The following is a 25426-nucleotide window of genomic DNA, read 5'->3' on the forward strand; positions in this document are numbered from 1 at the left end:
ACTCGGATTGACCAAGGTTTACATAGCGGGTATCGTCAATAAAGCAGAAGAAGCTTACTGTTCCAAAACACCTGGTCTCAGTCTCGTCACTTCGATCATATCTTCATATTTTGCCCTAATGTTACTGAATTCATGTTTGAATTCTGATTCTATATGTTCATATTCTTGAAAAATCTGCATCAACCCGCGGTCAAGGGTCTCTTGAAACTCTTGGGGATTATCAGGTTTAACTAGTATTGGGAATGAGTCATTGAATATCATATCGATAGCGACATGTAAACATAAGAGGTTTTAGAGGTAGGTTAGTTACTATATAGAAATAGGAAATTCACAAATCATCGTGCTTATCATACAGCTCGGTGGAAAGATGTCCCTATTAGATTCGTTTTATGAAAAGGATCGAGGTAAGATAGCGAATCTCATCTATAGAAACTTGTATAAAAATCTCCCTAAAGGCACAACTAGAAGGTGTTGTTAACATTAGTGGGCTATCTCATTAGGTATTCTAATTCAATGATAAAGTTGATTTAGATCTAACAGTGACAACTATACATATATACTGTATAACATGTCCAAGTGGTGAATACTGATCATTTAAATATAAAAACTAATTGAATTACAATAGCTTCATGATTTAGCATACACATGTGAATGTACCTGCATTAGGTTCGAATACCTTAGCACAATGGTCCGTTTCTTAATATACCTAGCTGCTAGTATCCCTAGGCTTGCAGGTGCTCTGTCTCAAAGGGTTGTACATACAATAAATATACAAGCATATATGAGTTTTCTATAGCTAAGAGGCTAAGACAATTGAAACACCAACCCATGTGCGTACATTATAACTTAAAGGTTTGGGAATACAATTGATATATTAATCATTGTGAGTACTCAGAGGGTTTCTATATAATTTATATGCTAATCACTGAGTAATTTAACTCATATCAAAGAGTTTCTATATAATTGATATATTAATCATTGTGAGTACTCAGAAGACTTCTATATAATTTATATGCTAATCACTGTGAGTAATTTAACTCATATCAAAGAGTTTCTATATAATATAATTGAGACTTCTATATAATTGATATGCTTATCACTGTGAGTACTCAGAGGATTTCTATATAATTTATATGCTAATCACTGTGAGTACTCAGAGGATTTCTATATAATTGATATGCTAACCACTGTGAGTACTCAGAAGGCTTCTGTATAATTGATATACTAATCACAGTGAGTACTCAGAGGGTTTCCATATGATTGATATAATAATACCTGTGAGTACTCAGAGGATTCCTATATAATTGATATACTGGTCACTGTGAGTAATCTAGCTCAGAACGAAGAGTTGTCTTTATAATTGATAAACGAATCCCTGTGACTTCTCTAGCTCAGACCAGAGGTTTGTTTGTATAGTGAATATACCAGCCCTTGTTAGTACCTTATAGCTCGGAGGGTTGTGAATACAACAAGCAAATATATCAGTCCCTGAGAGTACTCTCGCACGGATCAGAGGGTTGACGTCACAATATTTGTTATAATAATAAAACACAGTATAAAACTACCTCCCTGTGAATGTTTTTGTTATACAGCCATTGTGATGTTGGTCATACATTTAATAATAGTAAATATTTGATATTTAGGTTATGGTGTTATGGTGATCACTTCTAGCTGACCATTGTCGTACATATGTTTAACTCTAATTACGACGATAGCACGAGGTGCACGTTATCTTAACTGCTTCCGGTTGATGCTGATTCGGATATCACGATTATTGATGACGTATGTCCGTCTAGACGTGTTGCCTTAATGACATAATACACTCCGTGGATGATCATTAACTGTTATTGACAATTTCACGTGAGGACAGAAAGTATGATTTTATATGCTACAGATAACATAGTGAATAAGGTATTAATCGATAACATGAAATCGGACAAGTGGTCTCATTACGTTATATTTAAATTATGTAATAGTACAAAATAATCAATTGCACTCCATGTATGTGTTGTAAAGCAGGCTCAAGTTACATAATTTTGCTTCAGGCAGTTTACAGACCAACCTACACACACCATATTCATATTGTTATCTCCGATATACAAATGTACTTTCGTCAATGAAATCAATTAATTAAAACAAAACACGGATTTATCAATAGGCTACCTTTTACTGCAGGTAAACTGGACTTTTAATTGTAATTATAATCAATGCACTTTTGGAAACCACACTAGGGTACATGATATATACAAAGGGTATAATACAACACAATGTAAAACAACACGAAGAAGCATCACTCACATCGACTTCAGATCGCTTTAGAAAAACATGTCTATTTGAGATAATTGAGACAAATCAACCTCTTTATAACGGTTCAATACCCTAATGTAAGGAACAAGCCCCGAATATCACTTGATGATGGAAGCAGCTTAGCTACTATCTAGAAATGGGAAATTCACAACTGCAATTCTGCCTTGGTAACGTTATACAATTAAAGGTTGGTGTGTGAGGCTGACGTTGAAGAGTTGGTCTTTCCTTTTCCAAACACAATATCTAATGGACAAGCTCAATATAATTCATGTATCTAAAGACAATAATATATCTACAGGTGTAAATGAAGGTTTTAGCAAGGACTTCGTCAGGGTAACACTTTCAGGAAAAAAGGGTCGGTCAAGAGAGAGAAACATGGGTATTTAAAATTCGTATGCAAATAGCCAATTGGAAAATATTGCCACCCTATCAACGAAGATATTGACAATTTGAAATTTGATCAATCACGAGATCTCATCTTGAACAAATTTCTTTATGAAATATTTTTGTTACTACTATTTTTATTTTACAAAGTCATATATTTTCTTCAATTACATTAAATCGTAGTACAATCATGAGTGAGTTAGTCTCTTCATACCTAACTTCTCGTTAACAAATATCCCTCTAATTGGTTTGGTAAAAAAAAGTCTTCCTTCCTAGTACAACATTGAGCTCATTAGGTGAGGCGATTTCGGATTTCACTTTGGTGTCTTAATTGAACTAAAAATAAACAAATAAATCGTTTTATTTAACAAAAGAAAGCAACATTTTAAAATAATGCAAATATATTGAAAATGAAATGATACTGAATGAAAAAAACACGAAATTAAGAAGGATAAAAATAATATTAAAAAAATGAGAGCAGTTATATGCATTTCATTAAAGAAAATAAAAAGGAACTTAAAATAGAACATTAGTATCATGAATTGGGTCCTCTTTACCTACCCAAGGTTTCCAAGAATTCGTCGAAATTTTCGCTTCGGTCCAGTGTCCACTTTCCTCCAATTTCTTGTTCAATTTCCTTTAGAACTTCTGCAGACATTGTATGATATAAATCCAACTAACACGTTCAGCGCTTGTCAATTCAGTAAATTAAACTTAATTAATTGGTGAGATAAATGAATCAATTTGTCACAATCAATGTAGTTTTAAAGAAAATCTTAGCACGTGTCATTCACTCTTTCCCCATACAACAAGCACTGTAGCTGTGGAAAAACCGACACAATGTCAGTGTCTAAATCATCATAAATTATACAATTAAATAACGCCGCCAGCAAACGATCTTTACAGAATAACTTTGAAAAAAAAAACTGAATGTCATATCAATATTTTATGAAAATTGTATGCAAACGTTTACTTTCAAAATACGTTCTAAACAAACACATTACAGTGAAAAGTTGTCACTTGTAGCAGAAGAATATTGATAGTATTTAAAACATGTCTATTGATCGAGGTCTATATCAAATGAATGGGTTGCCATGTGAGATATCCCAGCCTTTTGTCAATATTTACGATGCAGTTTGATGTATTAAGGAGGATTGCACCATTAAGTAAAAGTCCAGATACGAAATGAGTAGAAACCCTTCTTTCACATCTGTAGACATGCACAACGTTTCTGCTATACTTTTTTTACCTCTGAATTGAAGAATTCAGAAACAGAACGATATATTTGACACACAAGATTTTGATAATGAACAATGTGTCAGTATGTTATAAATTCTCAATAATGATCTCTAATTGTTTGGTGAATCGTTTGTTTATTATTAATTTAATTTTATTTTTATTTCTTTCAAAGTTTTAAAAGAAAAACAATATGAGAAAGTCTTTATCGGTATAATGTATGTTCGGCCGTATTGATGGTATGGCAAGTGGACTGTGTGTATTTGTGTCTGGGTACACAACAAACCTTGTCAAAATTGTCACCGAATTATTACATTGTGGAAATAAAGTTGCTTTTGATTTGAAAGGATGTTTTAACATTTAGACCTTAAAACAACTTTTATGTCATAAGAAAATATATATCTTTTTTTAATATTAAGATGGGACATGGACGAGATGTTAACAGATCAACATTGAACCCAAAGGTTATGTTTAACAAACTCAACAATTTTAAAGGAAAAAAAACATAAAAGGGTGTTTTTATACATAATTTACCGGCATGATGTCATACCGATGTTGATGAACTCATAACTCTGTTGTTTCTCTGACTGGGGTCTGGGATATCTATATAAGTACGAAAACATCTTCAGAGAACGCATAGTAATTGTGTAATCTGTGTTTGCTGTATTCATCGCCCTGTGAACAGCCAGTGTCATGATGAGGCGAGGTATCATTTTGTATCAGTTGGCGGATACCTTACTAAACAACAACCGGGATGTCCGTCGCGAGTCATCCAACCACAGGTAGGGATCGTCCCACTTCCGCTGTACCGACAAGGATGTCACGCCATCTTGAATAACAAGGATCCAGTAAGGACGAAAAGGATTCATTACTTATCTACTGATAATAATGAGGGAGGACCGAGTTCGATTAGTAAATGGTACTGTAGTACACTGTACACTGTAGTTGAACACAGTAGTACAGTGTTCAACCACTTGTCACTAAAAGACAACAGTTTCTACTTAGGTTGAATGGTATTTGATAGAATGTATAACTGATTGGGACGAAAACGGTAAAGGGTAAAAATTCTACTTACATGTCATATATCAACTGAGGACGAAGAGGACTATTATACACTTCGGTCAAATAGTGATTGAAAAGAACATATACATATAGGTACGAAAAGGTAGGATAAATAACTCATTTGGGTCGGAAAATAATTATATAGTGAAAATGAATCGTGATTGAAAACCACTGCGGTGAAAAAAAATGAATGAAATGGGTGAAAGGATTGAATAATCTAGTGAGATCGAATGGTGATCGAATAGCGTTTATCCATGGGTGAAAGAATTGAATAATTTAGTCAGGTTGAATGATCAATGAAAAATGTATATAGGATCTTAAGTGGGTTTATCATCACTCTGGCGAGCAAACCTTTAAACTCCGAAACGGCTTGCATTAAATCTTATACAAAATGAAAGCAAATTCAAGATACATTTCATTGCATATCTTAAGTTAAGCCATTTCGCTGCGCCATTTTTAATTCATGACGTAACGTCATTGTCCACAGTCTAGAATCAGAGTCAATTTGTGACTGGCGCAGCCAATGAAAAACGCTCCAGGGTATATTACTCTAGTGATAAACACACCATTGCCAAAAATATAATATCTCTTGATACAAACGGATTATGTGGGAAACATGTAAATCAACAGGTGTGAGAAACATGTAAATCAACAGGTGTGAGAAACATGTATGTAAACAGGTGGCGAGAAGGCAGAATTACCTAGAGAGATCGCCAAATGACTAAATAATGAATGTAACTGAAAGTATTTATATATATACTGAAGCTAACATATAATTGAAAATTTACTTATTCCTTCAGTTTATCAGTCAACGATAAGAACAAAGACCTTCCTCGTTTATATTGGATTTTCAATTTTAATAAATAATTTATGTAAACGACGTTACGTGAATTTATACAACACATCTTTGGCCAAGCGTTTTCCCATACATAGCATTATCAGGATTATCAGTATACTACAAAGTTTATACCCTAAAAGTGGGGTTTATGGCTTGTTTTATGTAAAGCCGTCTTGGAAAAGCATTCCTAATATTTAAGAATATTGATAGTTCATGCACACTTTTATACCAAATTCCAAAACAATTGGTGTCCTTCATTATCTGGTTATCGGAGGAAGAAAATGGGAATCTTCCGTTGGAAATACTTCTAAAGAACACTTTAGAAATGAAATATACTCATAAAAAACCATGAGAGTGATCTAAATTATGGTTGGCAATATTGTGTCGATTTGACTCGATATTTAATTACATGCATTCAATATAACGATTTCTGAGTTGACACTTCAACTTCAGATCGATGAGGAACATTTTATTATCGATATTATGCACTCATTAGGAAATGTTTAATCTTTAAGAGTGATTTACTCAGATGTGTCCGATGTTTGTTAACATATATGGTGGTTGTGTTGTTATAAAACACATGGAACAGACCAAACCTTCCTAAGACTTGTGAAGATTTAAATGCCGCCTTTCGTCGATGAAGCAGAAGATGCTTACCCTTTTGGAACATCTATCGTATCGTTCTCAAAGCTTTGCATTTGTGCATCTCTTGGCACCGTTTCAACGGTTTGTAGTTGGAATATTTAGACTGGATTACCTACCTTAGTTTAAACATTCCTCCGCTAGACTGAGCTCATTAAAACTATTGTATTTTCGAAGCGACATCTAGCGGAGTGTTGGAAAACTACGGCAGGCAATCCAATCTATTGATATATTGAGCTTAAATTCTGGAGCAGTGACAACACAAATTAGGATAACCAAGACCGTACTATTCATTCACAAATGATCTGCAGGATTCCGTGTAGAGCTGATTTTCGGAGTGGTTTTAGCTTCACACAGACCCTCAAAGATTTGGAACCATCTTGAATATCGGAACTCTGCTTCAGTATTAAACGTTTAGCTTCAATACAAAACACAGGCCTATCTGTCAAGTAATACTCCAATGTGTAACTTCAAGGGGCGGTCACGTGTATAATATATATATGTATGTATAAGGTTTCATTATAGAGTCTAAAACGTTGCGAGGACAAGATCCATCTGACGGATGGACGGACAGCCAGACAGATAAGTTGCTTTCAGTATACCAACATCCCTCCAAGATTAACTCTAGCTCTAGAAACTAACATCGTTAACCTCCATTTACTATAAATACAACATTGTAAACACATGTCGGAATTCTCACGTTTTTCAAATACCTACTGACAAAAAAATACAGTCTTATCGTAGGTTAATGGGACTAAAACGTATTGTGTTACTGACATTGTCGGTTTTAATCACCTACTGTCAAAAATCTAATCTTTACAGGAATAGAAAAATGTACATATTGTATTGCAGTATCGTTTTCAGGATTACTTTCAAATCTTGATCTGTTATGTACACTATCTGATCGTATATTAATTATTAAATGTTGTTCAGTAGAACGACTCCTGATAAATCAATTTTCACCATTTTTTATCTTCAATCATGCATATGTTTTCAAAATTTGAAAAAAAAAGCTATCCTTTGCAATACGATAAAAAACATCATATACTGTCAAAGCTGAAGAAAAACGATGTTAACTTAGTTTACTTCATACTTTAATATGTTATTATTTACAGTGTTATAGTTTACACAGTAACTGGTAATTACTTTACACTGTACTAGGTAATAACTTTACACTGTACTAGGTAATTACTTTATGCTTACATAGGTAATTACTTTACACTGTACTAGGTAATTACTTTACACTGTACTAGGTAATTACTTTATACTTACATAGGTAATAACTTTACACTGTACTAGGTAATTACTTTATACTTACATAGGTAATAACTTTACACTGTACTAGGTAATTACTTTATGCTTACATAGGTAATAACTTTACACTGTACTAGGTAATTACTTTATGCTTACATAGGTAATTACTTTACACTGTACTAGGTAATTACTTTATGCTTACATAGGTAATTACTTTACACTGTACTAGGTAATTACTTTACACTGTACTAGGTAATTACTTTACACTGTACTAGGTAATTACTTTACACTGTACTAGGTAATTACTTTACACTGTACTAGGTAATTACTTTACACTGTACTGTACATAGGTAATAACTTTACACTGTACTAGGTAATTACTTTATACTTACATAGGTAATTACTTTACTTTATACTGTACATAGGTAATAACTTTACATGTACTTAATTACTTTATGTACATAAGTAATTACTTTACACTGTACTAGGTAATTACTTTACACTGTAAATTACTTTACACTGTACTATGTAATTACTTTACACTGTACTAGGTAAATTACTTTACACTGTACTAGGTAATTACTTTAACACTGTACTAAGTAATTACTTTACACTGTACTAAGTAAATTACTTTACACTGTACTAGGTAAATTACTTTACACTGTACTAAGTAAATTACTTTACACTGTACTAGGTAATTACTTTACACTGTACTGTAAATTACTTTACACTGTGCTAAGTAAATTACTTTACACTGTACTAAGTAAATTACTTTACATTGTACTAGGTAATTACTTTACACTGTACTAGGTAATTACTTTATACTTACATAGGTAAATTACAATGAATAATAAATTATTTTTACACTCTGTAATTACTTTACACTGTATTGGGTAATTGCGAATAATAAATTATTAATATAGTAAAATATGTTAATTACTTTACATTGTAATTATACATGTTATTTTTACATTACTTTGTAACTAGTAAATTACTTTACACTGTACTAGGTAATTATTTTACACTGTACTAAGTAAATTACTTTACACTGTACTAGGTAATTACTTAACGCTGTACTAAGTAATTACTTTACACTGTACTAAGTAATTACTTTACACTGACATATGTAGTTACTTCATAGCGAAATAATATATCAATTTTACACAGTAACTGGTAATTACTTTACACTGTACTAGGTAATTACTTTACACTGTACTAGGTAATTACTTTACACTGTACTAGGTAATTGCTTTTTTATAGAAAAAAAGGTAATTACTTTACATTGTAATAGGAAATCATTCTTACACATTGATGGCTAATTACTTAACCCTGTCATGTATAGTTACTTTACAAATCAATAGATAATTAAAAAACACAGGAATAGGTCATTTCTTTACACTGTTACAGGTTACTTACCACAAAGTAATTGGTAATTACGCAGACCCTAAACGAAACGAGACGAAGATATAAGTATATTGCGTTTCTTTATAGCATAATAACATGCCTTAAAATATGATACTGAAAGTCTGGTTTGTAAAGCTGACAGACGCTGCAGTGGTTTGCCATATCGATCAATGATAGTTGTAAATGAATATCAGACCACTGTTTACATAGCGTAACCTCCTGCAAGTGCCGCGTCATCATTGATGATACAAAAATTACGGTAGATGTTCGACATTACATTTTATGACAATTTAACAGCGTTTTTAAAGTGGACTGCTTTGAAAGTTTTACATGTTACATTATATTTTGTTACCAATACACTTAACTTCGAATACAACACGAATCTAATTTCCTTTCGATCAATTTATCTCAGATTCATTAAACAGATAACAAAAAAATCTAATATCTATAAGCACACGAACTGTTCGAGATCTATGATCAGCTGACAGGTGCTTGATGTCTATTATATTGAAACAAACATGTTATCTTTGAAAACAAAAAATATCTAGTCATTTGCAAATATCAAACAAATTAGACCTGTTCAGCTGTCTTTTCCCTTACGAGTGCAGCGGTTAGAAAAGGGTGAATACTTCCTCCGAGTCATAAAGAGTATAGAAGGAAAGTGAACTTTCAGCGGCATGTAGCTTTGAATTATTAAAAAAAAAAAAAAAAAGAAACACGCAACTTCATAAAGGCTCATATTCCATAAAGTCAGAACAAAATATGAACGAACGATATGTTTACAAGGAGAAACATGAAAATATACAAGAATAATGAGACCAGGTTTTCCGGGAGGGTAAGCGTCTTCTGCTTCCACATCAACATGATCCAGAGTATGTTTTCTTGGAAGTTCTGTTGTTGTGTAATATGTTCCCATTTGAAAACGTGACATTACTAACATGAATAGACCAAGATTTACATGGCGGATACCTATGGGGAAAAGATTACATTTCCCTTTCATCTGGTATAATTCTGGTTTTCCATGAGTCTTCTTGTTTAATTTTATTGAATTAGAGTTAGATCTTGAAATAACTGATTTTCTATCTCAGTTACATACTTACCTATCAATACAACACTGTACACGTCCTATAGCAGACAAACTACAGGAATACAATCTCTCATTCAGCTTTAAGTTGAACGTTCGCTCTTGAGAACAAGAGATCCCAGAGGGACCTTGGCGCCCACCATTTGAGGATCTGTTTTCAGTTCTTGAAGATTTGTTTATTTTGTTTGTTTGTTACAGGTGTTGTAAATGTCCATGAACTGGTCTTCATTGAATGTACTCAATGATGGCACAAGATATTTTTATTAAGCACCTATTAGCAAATATCATTTGATAAAGATCCCAAAGTATTATTAGATAGCAGTCAGTTACAGGTGGATAATGGACAATATGCTTGTGCTTATTACTGTTAACATCCAAGATGGCTGCCAATTGGGCCAATCAGTCCAAAAAAGGTACAATGCACAACTTGGTACCTAGGGGAACCTGCATATGAAATTTGAGAAAGATCCATCCAATACTTTCCAAGAAATAGCGGTAACAAGAATTGTTTACGAACCTGCATATGAAATTTGAGAAAGATCCATCTAGTACTTTTCCAGAAATAGCGGTAACAAGAATTGTTTACGGACGGACGGACCACGGACGGACCACGGACCACGGACGCAGGGCGATTTGAATAACCCACCATCTAATGATGGTGGGCTAAAAAGGCTTGGAGATTTTTTTTCTTGGAGGAAACATACCACAGCTGTTTTAGCTCTATATTGTGGTTGTGTAATGTTTGGTTTGTGACCGAATATGGAACTGCTGGTTGTCGTTAGCAGTATACTTCAGTAAGGTAGCACTTAAACGAACTCCATTCAAGCACTCACCTCGGATACACAGGGAAGCCCGACTAAAACAGTTGATACCACATTGTGTAAAATAAAACCACACCAATAAGGAAACCATGCATGACCGGTATCTGTTGGTTGATTGTAATTTTTCTATTTCTTTTTGTCAGTTGTTAAGATACCGCAGGAGTACACAAGGTGCCTCCAAAAACCCAATGTTTAATTCACTCACTCTTCCAAATCCAACACATACACCACCTAAAGACCAATCATTTTGGCAAGTCATGTAGCAGAACACTTCGGTATTGAAAGCAAATCGTTTTAAGATTCTGAAACCATGTATCAATGTTAAATCGAAAATGGATCACATTTAACCATTTTCCATTTGAGAACGAGACATAATTTAATTGGATTGACCAAGATTAAATAGGACGAACAATCTTGATAGTAACATAACTGCTTCCAAATCCCGCGGTGTTTACAGATCAAGATTGATTTAAGTGTTTGTTTCAAATATCAGATTCTCAAAAGGATATCGAAAGCTGGCATCAAGCAACACGAACTTTTGTTTACAGGTCAAGATTGATTCAAGTGTTTGTTTCAAATATCAGATTCTCAAAAGGATATCGAAAGCTGGCATCAAGCAACACGAACTTTTGTTTACAGGTCAAGATTGATTCAAGTGTTTGTTTCAAATATCAGATTCTCAAAAGGATATCGAAAGCTGGCATCAAGCAACACGAACTTTTGTTTACAGGTCAAGATTGATTCAAGTGTTTGTTTCAAATATCAGATTCTCAAAAGGATATCGAAAGCTGGCATCAAGCAACACGAACTTTTGTTTACAGGTCAAGATTGATTCAAGTGTTTGTTTCAAATATCAGATTCTCAAAAGGATGTCGAAAGCTGGCATCAAGCAACACGAACTTTTGTTTACAGGTCAAGATTGATTCAAGTGTTTGTTTCAAATATCAGATTCTCAAAAGGATATCGAAAGCTGGCATCAAGCAAGACGAACTTTTGTTTACAGGTCAAGATTGATTCAAGTGTTTGTTTCAAATATCAGATTCTCAAAAGGATGTCGAAAGCTGGCATCAAGCAACACGAACTTTTGAGAGAAGCAGATTCGTAAAGTCTTAACTAATTATTCTACTTCCTTGTTTGTTATAAAATGTGTCATGTTTGAAGTTCGATAGTAAATCCATTTGTTATGAACACTACGAATCAGAAGGAATTTTACCCTTACAGAACGTGTGGTCTTACTTGTACTTTTTTCAGTGGTCTCCATGTAAGTTCTTTTTGTTCATGTTGTCCTTGTTTCATCACCGTAATCGAGTTTTGAATAAGGTTTTGTGAACAATATCTTGCTAAGGTAGCACTTCTTCTGACCTTAAACATTAAGTTATGGTGAAGTGATAGGTATTTTTCTTCTAAAAATCGATTCCCATGATTTTAAAAGAACATATATATCTTTTTATGAAAATATTTGGGCATTTGTGTACCCGAGTGTACATGTAAGTTTAATTCTTTAATTTAAAAATTAACTGTAGTTAATCCCAGCATACTATTGGCCAAAATTATTACCCTTGACCCTTTCATTTATTGTCATTTTAAACAAGAATTTTGAAGACTTTCGCACTGTTTACAGTCCTTCACATTAATAAATTTGATGCATCATTAACTATAGTGTCAGTGAACAAGTATAATAACTGATGACCTTTTCTTTATTGAATTGTTTGAAGATCTTAAAGAAATTACCCTTAGTGACCTAGAAAGTGGGTCAAGGTTATTCAGTTGAATAAACTTGAAAGACTGCACTCTAGTAGTATGGCAATGCCAAATAACTTGACCCCAAGTCTATTATTAACAGTATATTGAAATAGAAGTCACCTAATGGGGACTTGACAAGGAACAAACAGATGGTCAGCAGCACAACATCCTTAGCTCAATTACCCTTCAGGGTGAGCTTACAATATTAGTCATATTACTCCTCATTGATTATAAATGGTGACTCTACAACTATACATAATTATTCATCTGATGATTGAGTTAATTTAATTTTCCAATAACTACATCATATATAACTCACACAAACGTTTAGCTATAAATACACCTTATTTTATTACATTAAATAAATTTATCTACTAAAATTTCTACATAAAAATGTCTAGTCCTTTCATTGATGAAGTTGATATGATACAGAGCTTAAAATGGGAGGGTGAATATTTAATATTATTGTGGTCTTATATAGATGCTTTTGCAGTTCTACCTTATTTCAATGCATCATATTGTAGATATACTAAATCTAGTTATGTCTTCATAGTGTACTTAGATATATAACGTTCATCAGAACCAAGTTCATGGTGTACATTACATAATATACCTATCTGGACCATTCTCAGTTAAAATTACCTCCTAACTACCAACAATACAGGTCCTTAGCATCACCTACAAACGATGAAACAACTGCTTGATGCAATTGAATTTATTGTATGACTTTGTCAAATTCTATATGTAGTATCTTTAAAGGTGCTATTCACTTGTGCATATTTTGTACAATCTTCACAACACAGATACCATTAATGTGGCTTGGAGATGAATATGATGCTTATTAGTATGTCTTGTGTTAGATTGAACAGACCATTGGCATGAAAATTAAGTGAGCTGTTCTCTTGCTGGTCTTCTTTTCAACGGAGGCTTATTTGTTCAAGAGCTTGTCAAAACAGACCTTAAAGATTGTACATAATCCTTGAATTTCACTCTCAGATATAGAAATATGTCCATTATATAAACTACAAGAATTGGAAAGTAAAGTTGCTTAACTTGATCTTTTCATACAATAAAATCAACAGGGACACATTTTGACCAAGCTGTGTGATAAGTATGATGTTTTCAATTCCCCTCTTCTGAAATATCCATTTCTTAACAGCAACAGCCTGCATCTCCTATCTATGGTGTTTCCATATTGCAATTGATTCAGCATAAAACATTCTACATTTCAACAACAGACAAAATTCATATTACAAGGTTTCAAGAGAGAGCATCCTTAACTGATGTTATAGGAGCTAATGAATAATTGTTGATAAATTCTCAAAGAGCATGTAGAATTGTTGCTTACCAAACAAAACACAAAATCATGTATAAAATCTGGATCACAAATAAACATTTAAATAGAAATCAAACTTAAGTAAAAATATTATTTATTACAGAAATCAAATGCAAATATTGCATCATTCTCATTTTAAACATTAAGTTCTTATAAATTTCTGACACCAATATCTGTAAAATCTCTACATTCACACCAATAAAAAATCAATCATTCACACCTCAAAAAAAATCTAGGCTATTAGCTCTGACAAGAGAAAACATCCCACCTCATTACATGGTAAGTCCATCTTGTCTATGTACATTTAAAAGTCAACATTAATTCAATTCATCTGAATCAAAAATTGCTCAGCTATCAAATCCATCAACATCATGTTATTGTTAATCATTTATTTTCATGGGAAATCTTTTCGTTAGGGTACGTTTAATCTATGGATTCTTATTTCAATGAACTGAAATAAGTGTAGTTTGATTTAAAAAGTTATCCAAGAAATCTCGGGACCACAAAATAGTGATTTGTTTTAATACCTGCAAAAATTGAACACCACACAATAACATGATCTTACAAAAAGTTGCTTGTACATAGGATTCTTGCACTGCAATCAACCCACATAAGGACAAGAAACATCTTGTATGGTCCCTTAAAACAAGAAAATTCATCATGTACCATATCTTGTGAGGATCTTTAACAAGCCTTTTCCGTGCTGTGATGTCAGCATTTATATATGCATCAAATCTTTTTGACACCTGGTTTTATCCTTCTAAGACAGGGTATTTACAGAGATTTTGGTTGATTGAACCATGCATTTATTTGTATATAATTTACAGCATTTAATGAAAAAATTTATTTTTACTTTTTTAAATTCCTCAAAGAAATAGAGTTCATAGTCAAGGGATGCAAACAGTTCATTAATCCACTGAAAATGTCATTTTTTCAAACTTAAAACTCAAACATGTCACCATGACTGCTGGAGTACTGCTTTTTGATGTTTTTTGAGTTGTCTTTATCTAAAACCTCAATTTGTAAGCAATACATTATACAATCACATTGAAGATAGGTCATGGACTACAAAGAAATAAAATCCATGTGACCATTCCTAAATTTCTTTCAACAAAGTCTATATGAACCTAAAATTATATCAACTGAAATCAATATACATATCATAACAATCTCACAATAAATATTACCTTTTCTCTTATTTCCAGGGAGAAATTGTAACATGATAAAAACATTTGTACAACTTTGTTCCTACTTTACTGAACCACTACATAAAATATGATGTCATACAAACTACAGCCAAACCTTCCATTTATCAATGTGATAAAGCTACATTCATTCCAAGTCTCACATTCATCATATATGTAAGTACCTGTCCCCATTGTTATTCAAAGGGGAGGTAATTCTGAATTATTTTCAGATAAACTAGTCAGTTTTCATAATTACATCTCCTTTGGAATCATTTGACACCTGTTACTGGTTGTAGAGGTATTCAGCTATGCCCAAACACATTTCCATGCAGGAAGTATAAATACAGGAGTATACTTTTATCACAGATACATACTCTGTAGAGACTAACGAGGAGTTGTTTCCCATCATCTGTTGCATATACATTTTGTATGTATAAAAATTGTCGTTTTTTTTTCAATCAGACTGAATACTTAAAACTAAACAACAAGTAGAAAGTCATAAAAATCCTATTCATATCATTACTATATTAATTCAGCATCATAGAGGGGAAACTTCAACTAAAATTTCTAAAATAACTGAAACAAGTTAGATATCTCTATCACTAACCACAACATCTGTTCTATCATTGATATATAAAACAAGGATATGTGATCACTTTGTAAACATACCTGAAGAATGTTGCATGTTCAAATGAAATGGTAATCAAATGACACAGGGGTAATGTGCCATCCATTCATCTGCCCAACCCTATAATGTATGTTTCCAGCATCTTCTTTTCACCTGATTGACCCCATGATGTATGTTTCAAGCACCTTCCTTTTACCTGATTGACCCCATGATGCATGTTTCTAGCACCTTCCTTTCACCTGATTGACTCCTTTATGAGTATGGAATTTGAATATGAAGAAAATTACCCTGAGAGAAATAGAGGGACTTGGGAATGAATTCAGAAGAGAAATGATCTCTTTGTGGAATGGGACCTACCTTAATCTGTGTTTATTACAATGGCATCATAGGCATTAGGCTTGATTTTCAATTGGTTTAAATCTGTGAATGTAATCACAAGGTAACAAATATAATGTTGGCATTTCTCACAACAGTGACAAAAATTTTAGTATAAATTGCATACCATGAACATTCACAAAACATAGTTAATTCATACTTGTTAATCTGTGTCTGTAATATATATTGAAAATGTGAAGTTATGGAACATTTGAGAGATCAATAAAATAACTTCTTGAAGAATATTCAGCATCTGCAGCAATGCTACCTCATCAGTGTTTCCTTTCCATCAGAAATAACATTGATAACTCACTCCAAATTACATCACTACCAATCACATTTCTCCAGTCTTGAACTGCTCTTCCAAGAATAAACTTATTGTTATATTGAAGGTGCTCATCATGACTTTTCCTTTCCTTTCAAGTCCTCATTTGATGTTTTCTTTTCTTTATTAGTACCAAGCACATCTTCTTCCAATTCGCCTAGATCTAAATCAATTGCCTTTGCAGCTTTCTGAAAATACAAGCATTACATTCTGAATGTATTGAAATTGATGTGTTTTGTTGAAGAACCTGAAGGTCTTTGTGACAGCAGATCGAAATTTGATTTCCATTTCATAACTACATTTTTATTATTCTAACTTATTTAATAACAATTATGTAACTAAATATTTAACAATATAACAAATCAGTTTTTTTTCTACATGTCCACCAAATGAAATAAATTCTAGGTTTAGTTCAGACAAATCTGTCCCAGTTTATTTTTACTTCCAGGGTTTGATGTCTACCTTTACTGTGCTGTATCTTAGAATTCCTTGTCTACCCTAACTGTGTTTTATCCCAGATTTTGTTGTCTAACCTGTTGTGTTTTAGAGGTTGTTTTCTGCCATAGCTCTGCTATATCCTAGAATTTGTTGTCTACAATACCTGTGCTGTATCTTACAGTTTGTTGTCTGCAATAATTGTGACGTGCCCTAGAGTTTGTCTTCTACCCTAACTGTGCTGTATCCTAGAGTTTGTTGTCTACCCTAACAGTGCTGTATCTAGAGTGTGTATTCGACGAAAATTGTGCTATACCTAGAGGCTGTTGTCTACCCTAACTCTCCTGTATCCAAGAGTTGTGTGAACAGACATTAAAATGTGCTGTATCTAGAGTTTGTTGTCTACCCTAACCGTGCTGTATCCTTGTGTTTCTCCTCAAGTTTAAAATATGATTTTCAAGTTGATGGCTATATTGGATTTTTGACAAACAAACAAAATAACACTTGTACCAGACTATCTTGGGGTCATTTTGTTGAACTTTCAAATTTTCTTTTCAAGTTTATTTTAAAATCACATGGTGAATGATTATAAACAGTCGAGTGATGAAGGCCATTGTGACATCTATTAACATTGACCTGCTCCTCTCTATGTAATTGAACTACATTGTACCTATCTATATCTGTTGTAATTAAATATTCTATAAAATTAAGGATTTTCAATGATGTCATCAGGGAATAAAAAAGTAATAACAGCAAGTTAAATGAAAAATGCAATACCATTACAGTATACAGGCTATTTTATAACGATTAATATATGTCACTTTTGACAAAACGTCAGACTCTTGTGGGTGATGCAACAAGTTAAATTATTGAAAATACTCAAAATTGTGAATATATGAAATATCTTAAATGTGATTGGACTGATCTTGAAGTACAATGCGAAATATCGCTTAACGGATGTGAATCAAATTCAAAACATGTAAAATTTGACAGATTTGCGATCTCCTTGTTTACATTCCGTTACCTTCACACACGCCTGATATTCTTTGAAAATCGGAGCACAGGAATCTTTCTTGGAGCCACGGAGGAATTCTTCAGGAAACCACTTGTTAAAACATTTATCATAAGCACGTTTCAGTTCAAGACAGTCTTCACTAATACTGTCCGTGATATTTTCGTTTTCCATGTCTGTTCACGTGCACGTCTTTTGACCGCGTGTGGGCTGTATTGCTCAGTAACAAAACCGGAAATGCCGTGGAGCATCTTACGCTTCCACCGGAAATCGAAATATAATAGAGTACTTAAAAATAAGTTTGTTTTTTTATATATGGTTTGAACAATATCTTCGGACACTCGTTATCATCATGAAGAGTGCAATTAATGATAAAATGTTAATTAGATCTGTCGAACCGTTTATTCTATTTATATATATTCATACGCCGACTTGTTACCAAGGGGAATAACTCGAATTTGGTTCAACTAAGATCATGATCTCAAGAACCGTAGGTCGTTTTGCAAAAAGATGCATCTCTTCAAAGGTAAATTGGTTATTGGGCGATAATAGATACATAAAGACAGAATGTGATTTAATATATATTGTTTTATCGGATAAGATGTTTACGTATCAAAACATGTTCGTATTATGATATACTTGCACTTGTAAGTTATGTAACTATATTGTATTAAAAAAACTTCTTCTTTTGAATGGTTGACCATATTTTAGCTAAGTATAGTTTATGATTTAACATCGAATGATATTAATTTATCAACAATTTATCAATTAATGTACTAGTATAAGTAGTATACCCTAATTTGCATTTCCATTTGAATGGTTTGCCAAATTTTAACCCAACTTTGTTTGAAATATACATGTAATAGGAAGGACCGGTGAAAAAAACCGTCTCCGCTGGGCTCAAATTATCGGTCCTTCAGTCTCTAGACAGATAATCTATCACTCAACTAAAGGGTAATTCTCACTAGCCTAGGCAAGTTAAGTGACATGTACTCTATAAAATCTACACTACTATCCCCTTCACAAAATCTGTGTCCCCTAAGACAACAACAACCCAGGTTCAATATCTGCGAGGAAGCATCACATTCGCCTGTTGTTTCAACTTTTGGAGTGTCCAATGGCACCTACTAATAGGAAAGACTCAAGAAGTAATGAAAAATACCCTGCCATCATTAGGATTCAAACTAGCGACCTCTCTAGTGGGACACTTCTACTTGACTATAGAAATTACCACTAGCCAAGGCTAGAAAGGTGATCTGTTCTCAAAGTATTTCTGTAAAAGAATTATGAGGGAGAATTTTGAATAAAAAAAAACACAATTTTTTTTTGTATTTTTTAAGGTACCAGATGCTCCAACATGGATAAATATTGATGAAGAAAAATTACCAAAGGTAGGTTTGTTCATGTAAAATAAATATATCTATAGAACTCCTTTGAGGTCTTCCAGGGGATTTGGTCGTCTTTTGTTTTTATTTAATTATCTGTTTTATAATTAGATATATTTTTAACTTCCTCATCCTTCAATTTTAATGTAATAAGGTTACATGTCTTTGTCATAATACTTCTATATGCCTTTCAAAAAATTGTTGAATTTTTACTTGTATTATAGTGTGACAATGTTCGTTTGCTTTTAAAAGGCCTTTTTGATTTTTGATCAGTTTCAAACCTTGCAGCTCTGTCTCTTTGAAATTTGGCATTAGAGTTGTAGATTTTTTTTAGTATTTCATTTTTATTTTATGAAAGAATTCTTAATACAATTTTTCAACACTGAACCTCATTGACAGAACTTAGCGTTAATTCTCTTTTAGTTTCAAACAATATTTATAAAGCTTGGTAGGTTCTATGTTCTATGATGATATGGAGTTGTGATATCCTCAAAGATATTTATTGGTCACTCTGTACAGAAGTTTACTGTCCCTAGTTCTTCCGCAGCTTCTCAAGAGAACTCCATTCTGTCTTAGCTATCTTCGTTTGGGGGCATTTGTTAAAACTTATAACACTGTAGTTTTCCGTTCCACTTCTATTTTATTCCAATCAAGTTCCTGGTATGTGAGCTTGAATCTTAATTGTAGGTTGAGCGTGAAGACAACACAAACAGCTCCTTCCCATTTCATGATTTATTCTAATAAGTTGTGAATTGGGGAGGATGCTGTATACTTTTTGTATCCACAGCAGTTCCCAGAAGAATTCACCAAATATCATCAGTTGTGGGACGTTGTGCTTCCTTTAAGTTATGACAACTATGAGTGCCCAGGTCATCTCCTTTGTTAAGAATTTTAAATCGCTTTCTTCCAACTTTTCTGATTTCATTCACTACCATATTCCATCTTTCATACAGTTTTCCACCAATCTCTTTTGAACTTTGATGCTTTTATGTTGTAAGGTGCCAGAGCTTACAACACAAGACATTGATCTGATAGAACGTCTCTCATTGGTGGAGTTTAACAACAAGGCAGGAGTCGATCGTCTCACAAAAACTATACAAGCAGCCAATAAATTATACATGGTGGACACAGAGGGTGTTGAACCACTTGACACAGTTCTAGAGGACAGGTGATACCATGGACGACACCTTTTTTCACCCTACATTTCTTTATTTCTATTGTTAAAACTAGTATGGAAGGTGTTCCAAACCAGACTTATGCTAGATTTAAGTTTAACCAGTTTTAGACTAAAACTAGATTTAAGTTTAACCAGTTTTAGACTAAAACTAGATTTAAGTTTAACCAGTTTTAGACTAAAACTAGATTTAAGTTTAACCAGTTTTAGACTAAAACTAGATTTAAGTGTAACCAGTTTTACAGACATTTATTGTGAGTCTTCTCATTTATAAAACAAATATACCCATGTTAGGGAAAAAAGATGATTTTTTTAATGGAATTATTTACATCAAAAGAGCAATGTACTTGTAATGTATACATTCATTTCTCTGGTGTCCTTACATGTTGTTTTGTTTCTATATACTACAAACTTGGCCCACATGTATCAGTTTGTGTTGGGCAAAGAAACAAAAACCAATAATATTTAATTTACCAGTAATTGAACCAGTTTGATACCCTGACATCTTAGTTTTATCTCATTATCACTTTGCTGCTGTTATTCTAAATGCCAGTTCATAGCTGAATTTTATTTTTGCTTTACTATAGCATGGTACACCAAGATTCTGTATTAGATATACAAAAATATCTCAAAATTATCATAAAATTATCGTTGGTGTTGAAGTCTTTTAACATGATTGAATCATCTACCATGTACATTTCTTTACATAAGATTGAGATAAAGAAGACATTGTTTATCAGAAACCAAGAACTGACAATTTCACATTGTATATTATTGTGGTATCTGACAGCTGTCATTCTATTATTGATACTTAGTGTTACAAATTCCAGGGTATTACATCTAAGGGATGACAAAGTCACTGATGGGAACTGCAAGAAAGATATCATCAGTAATGCAACAAAAATTATAGAAGACTACTTTGTGGCCCCACCAGGTAAGGTTGTGTACTGGTAATGGTAATAGAAGACTACTTTGTGGCCCCACCAGGTAAGGTTGTGTACTGGTAATGGTAATAGAAGACTACTTTGTGGCCCCACCAGGTAAGGTTGTGTACTGGTAATGGTAATAGAAGACTACTTTGTGGCCCCACCAGGTAAGGTTGTGTACTGGTAATGGTAATAGAAGACTACTTTGTGGCCCCACCAGGTAAGGTTGTGTACTGGTAATGGTAATAGAAGACTACTTTGTGGTCCCACCAGGTAAGGTTGTGTACTGGTAATGGTAATAGAAGACTACTTTGTGGCCCCACCAGGTAAGGTTGTGTACTGGTAATGGTAATATAAGACTACTTTGTGGCCCCTACAGGTAAGGTTGTGTACTGGTAATGGTAATCGAAGACTACTTTGTTGCCCCACCAGGTAAGGTTGTGTATAATGATAGAAATAGTTTATTCATATACAGAATAATGAATCATATGACAGGCATAATGCTTTCATTGAGAATCCAAAATAAAGTACTGAATTTCTGTATTTACAGGCAATATACCACTGATGAAAATTGAAAGGGATTACAAACCAGAAACAGCTGCAGCCTCCACAGTGTCAGACTCGGATACATGACAACAAAAGTGAACTTTTTATAGCCAAAACTTTAACTGTTGATCTTAGTTTCATTAATGGTGACTGAAAGTGATAACAATCAAATGTTAATTAATTTGTGCCAATAAGGTAATGAGTTTGGAAACTTGTGTAATAGTGGGTGAGCTCACAATCTATCTTCACATTGTTGATATTATTAAAATGCTTTAATACTTAAATTATTGTCTTTTGTTGAGATTTTGTGAAAGTAGATAGGTATACACCCAGTTGCCTAATCCATATTGCCCAAAATATTGTTGGTAACATAAACATTAATGAAGTATGATGTGAATGTAATTATAATCTACAACAAGCTAGTAGGTAACGTGAAATTTTATTTCCGGTAGATAATGCCCTGTTACATTTGCACCCATGTCTTAGACACACCCACCAATCAGATGATCTTTGACATTTTTTTACTCTTGCTGAATACTACCACAAGTTTGTCCAGAATTTTAGACAGATTGCAGGACCTTTCAACAATGCACTACCGGTAACCCTCATGACTACTAGGTTGGAATTCAAACAAACAACCCACAGATAAATACATCTTTAGCTAGACAAACCTGGATGGACTATGGGTGGTCGTCTGCCATGTCAATATACAAATTTGACATCAAGTAAACAAAACTCAAAGGCTGATGCAATTTGCCCAGGCATTTTGAACTGATACTGACACCTAGGAATGTCTACTGTTGCAATTTTCTAGATAATCTACTGACTTTGTACAGAGGTATTAGACTAACTGGGGATTCTCTTGTGGAATGTCTTTGTATGTGCTCTGGATAGTCTGACATAATGCTGCATACTTTGGAGACAACTTCAATCTCGGGTTCCTTTGATCAACCAATTGTTACCTTTGATTTGTCGCAATAAATGGCCTAAAAAGAAGACATTTTTACAGAATTAGGAGAATACTGCCATTACCTGGGTCTGGAGTATTTTAGCGTTGTTATATTCTTTACGTTTGCAAGTCAGATTCTGTGCTGAACCAACTTGTGATTCCTGCACGTGTGTGTTGACCTACTTTATATTATACCTACACAATCTTGTTAGTCATCCTGTGTGTAACACTTCCCCTGCTGGAGGATATAAACAAGCACTAACTGTGTGCTACAGGAGACATCATCAACATATTGAATACTGCTGATCAACATCCTGACCATAAGAACTAGACTGCTTCAACTCTCTCGCTATAGAAACTTGTAAATTAGGTTTCGCAAATCATTGGTGACTTATCACTTCATGTGGTACGGTCACACTGAACTAATGCGTAATATGTCAAATTAGGCAACAACAGATACTCGAATCGCAGCTGTGTCCATCACTTTAGAACAGTAATACTACACAATTTGAGTGCTGACTATGGTACAAATTTCTGCTGGGGTGGGTGTCATTCGTTGTTTCTGTCAATAGCTAGACATCGAGAAGTCAAAGACTTCACTGTACCATCCTATAAATAACAAGAAAGTTACTGACCTCATCCAACTAACATGTTCCTACCTACCAGAATTTAAAATCACACGAAAGACTCTTCATCTGCCGCTCTCCGCAATCTTTTCCTGAAACACAAATATTTCATTCGTAATGAAAGGTAGGTTTTGGAAAACATCGTGGTCGCCGATTCTAATAATACTCAAGGGTAACATGAATAAGATACATCCCTCCTTTCTCACAGTTACAAGATTTTACTTCCGTGTTTTATTGAAGATTAAAGGTAGTGAAAGAAGCATCATAGAATGTTATCGGAATTCAAAGATAAGTGAAAGGAAATTATTTTTATTTAGCTTCTTAAAAACCTAGCTCCAATGGTCAAAAGAGCAAATATTATTCTGCAGCATCTGCCGTCGAAGTTTTCCTTTAAATCACTACTACAGTTGTCATAAATGACAAAGTGACAGATTTTGACTGAAGCATCCTTAGGTGAAACGGTCTCAAGTTTGTATGAATGGTGAAATGCGGAAGCATTTTTTAAAATGTTTGGATGAAGATGATATGACCAACTTTGTTCGAGAAGTTAAGATTATAATTGTCAAACCTATAACTAAATAAAACTGATAAAAATAATGCAGTGTTATTGAATAATTGCATTATATAACCATTGAAACCAAGATGAATTGTTAATTTGTCCCATGCTGAGTACATTCATAACGGATGCAAGATGATTTCTATCTTCATTTTTGGTTCGTTTATTAGAAAGTAGTTAAACCTTCTCCAACTTCCACTCTGATGAATGTAGTCAAGCTAACATTAGTACATTTGAAAAACATGACATAAAAGTTATCCATTTGAGGACGCTGTGTAACATAACAGGAGAAATCTAGTAGTTGTATTATTACATACAAAATTCGTGATAAAGTGCCAAAAACTCAACCGGGCTGAAAAAGCCAAGCTTAGAATTACTCAATGGTTTTGCGATGATGTTAGCATTTTCGGAGAAAGATAAAATGCCATGATGATATAAGCGTATAAACCAAAAGCATCTTCAAGGTTAATATGCCAAGCTGTTTCATTTGGTGTCCCATGGAAGACGGTATCAGTTGGGGCACCAATACTGATCGTTGACCGACCGTAAATAAAGGGACATATAAGTGTGTAAAACTTTAGGGGTGGTAATTTTCCCTCAGGTATTGACTCGAATGACAGTGCTTCGTGTTATACTGAAATGTCGCCTAAAAAGGACCAACGACCTCAGTTGAAAACCAGTACTCAACTTGTCCTTCCTTGATACAGTATACAAGACTTTAGAAAGGAGTTAGTCAGTGCAGCCAGCCAAAACCATGTCACGGTTGACCTTCAAATTCATTCGTCTTCGTCGATTGTTAAACATGAAAACAAAATTATCCTGGTTATATAGAATGGAAAGATTGAGACACGAGGTAGATTTTCTCAGCCGTAACTTTGGTGAAATAAACATGGTGAAACTTCAACTAAAGCGATCCCACTCCAAATTGATCGCCTCTTGATTTTGAACGAAAAACTGATGTACAAAAACCGTCTCAAAACCGATGTAGAATCAATCGATTGCTGGAACAGAATTGTAAAGAATTCAAAACTGATTCTATAAATCGGCCTTTCATGAGCGACCAGAATACAGTTGATTCTGTTATTAAAGTTGGAAGAAAAGGAAAACTATCTAGGTCTAAAACTTCAGAGATTTCGTATGTCAAAACATTTTTCTTACAACAAGTATCTTAGCGCGGTTATGTGTTGTAGC

General features: G+C 33.6%; 2 protein-coding genes across 2 annotated transcripts; one reads left to right on the forward strand and one right to left on the reverse strand.

Moving 5' to 3' along the window:
- Positions 1–14981: 14981 nt before the first annotated feature.
- Positions 14982–18247, reverse strand: LOC132557314 (TP53-regulated inhibitor of apoptosis 1-like). Its single transcript, XM_060221838.1, has 2 exons — positions 18086–18247; positions 14982–16814 (listed from the first exon to the last, which is right to left on the reverse strand). The coding sequence occupies exons 1-2, from the start codon at positions 18245–18247 to the stop codon at positions 16701–16703; spliced, it is 276 nt and encodes a 91-aa protein (XP_060077821.1). The 3' UTR covers positions 14982–16700.
- Positions 18248–18513: 266 nt separating this feature from the next.
- Positions 18514–22388, forward strand: LOC132555729 (glutamyl-tRNA(Gln) amidotransferase subunit C, mitochondrial-like). Its single transcript, XM_060220127.1, has 5 exons — positions 18514–18599; positions 19414–19464; positions 20457–20626; positions 21463–21566; positions 22109–22388. The coding sequence occupies exons 1-5, from the start codon at positions 18549–18551 to the stop codon at positions 22189–22191; spliced, it is 459 nt and encodes a 152-aa protein (XP_060076110.1). The 5' UTR covers positions 18514–18548; the 3' UTR covers positions 22192–22388.
- Positions 22389–25426: the final 3038 nt, after the last annotated feature.

The sequence above is a fragment of the Ylistrum balloti genome, unplaced genomic scaffold (genome assembly GCF_031769215.1).
Source record: "Ylistrum balloti isolate Yb309-2 unplaced genomic scaffold, AGI_CSIRO_Ybal_v1 Utg369566, whole genome shotgun sequence".
In the NCBI taxonomy this organism is placed as follows: Eukaryota; Metazoa; Mollusca; class Bivalvia; order Pectinida; family Pectinidae; genus Ylistrum; species Ylistrum balloti.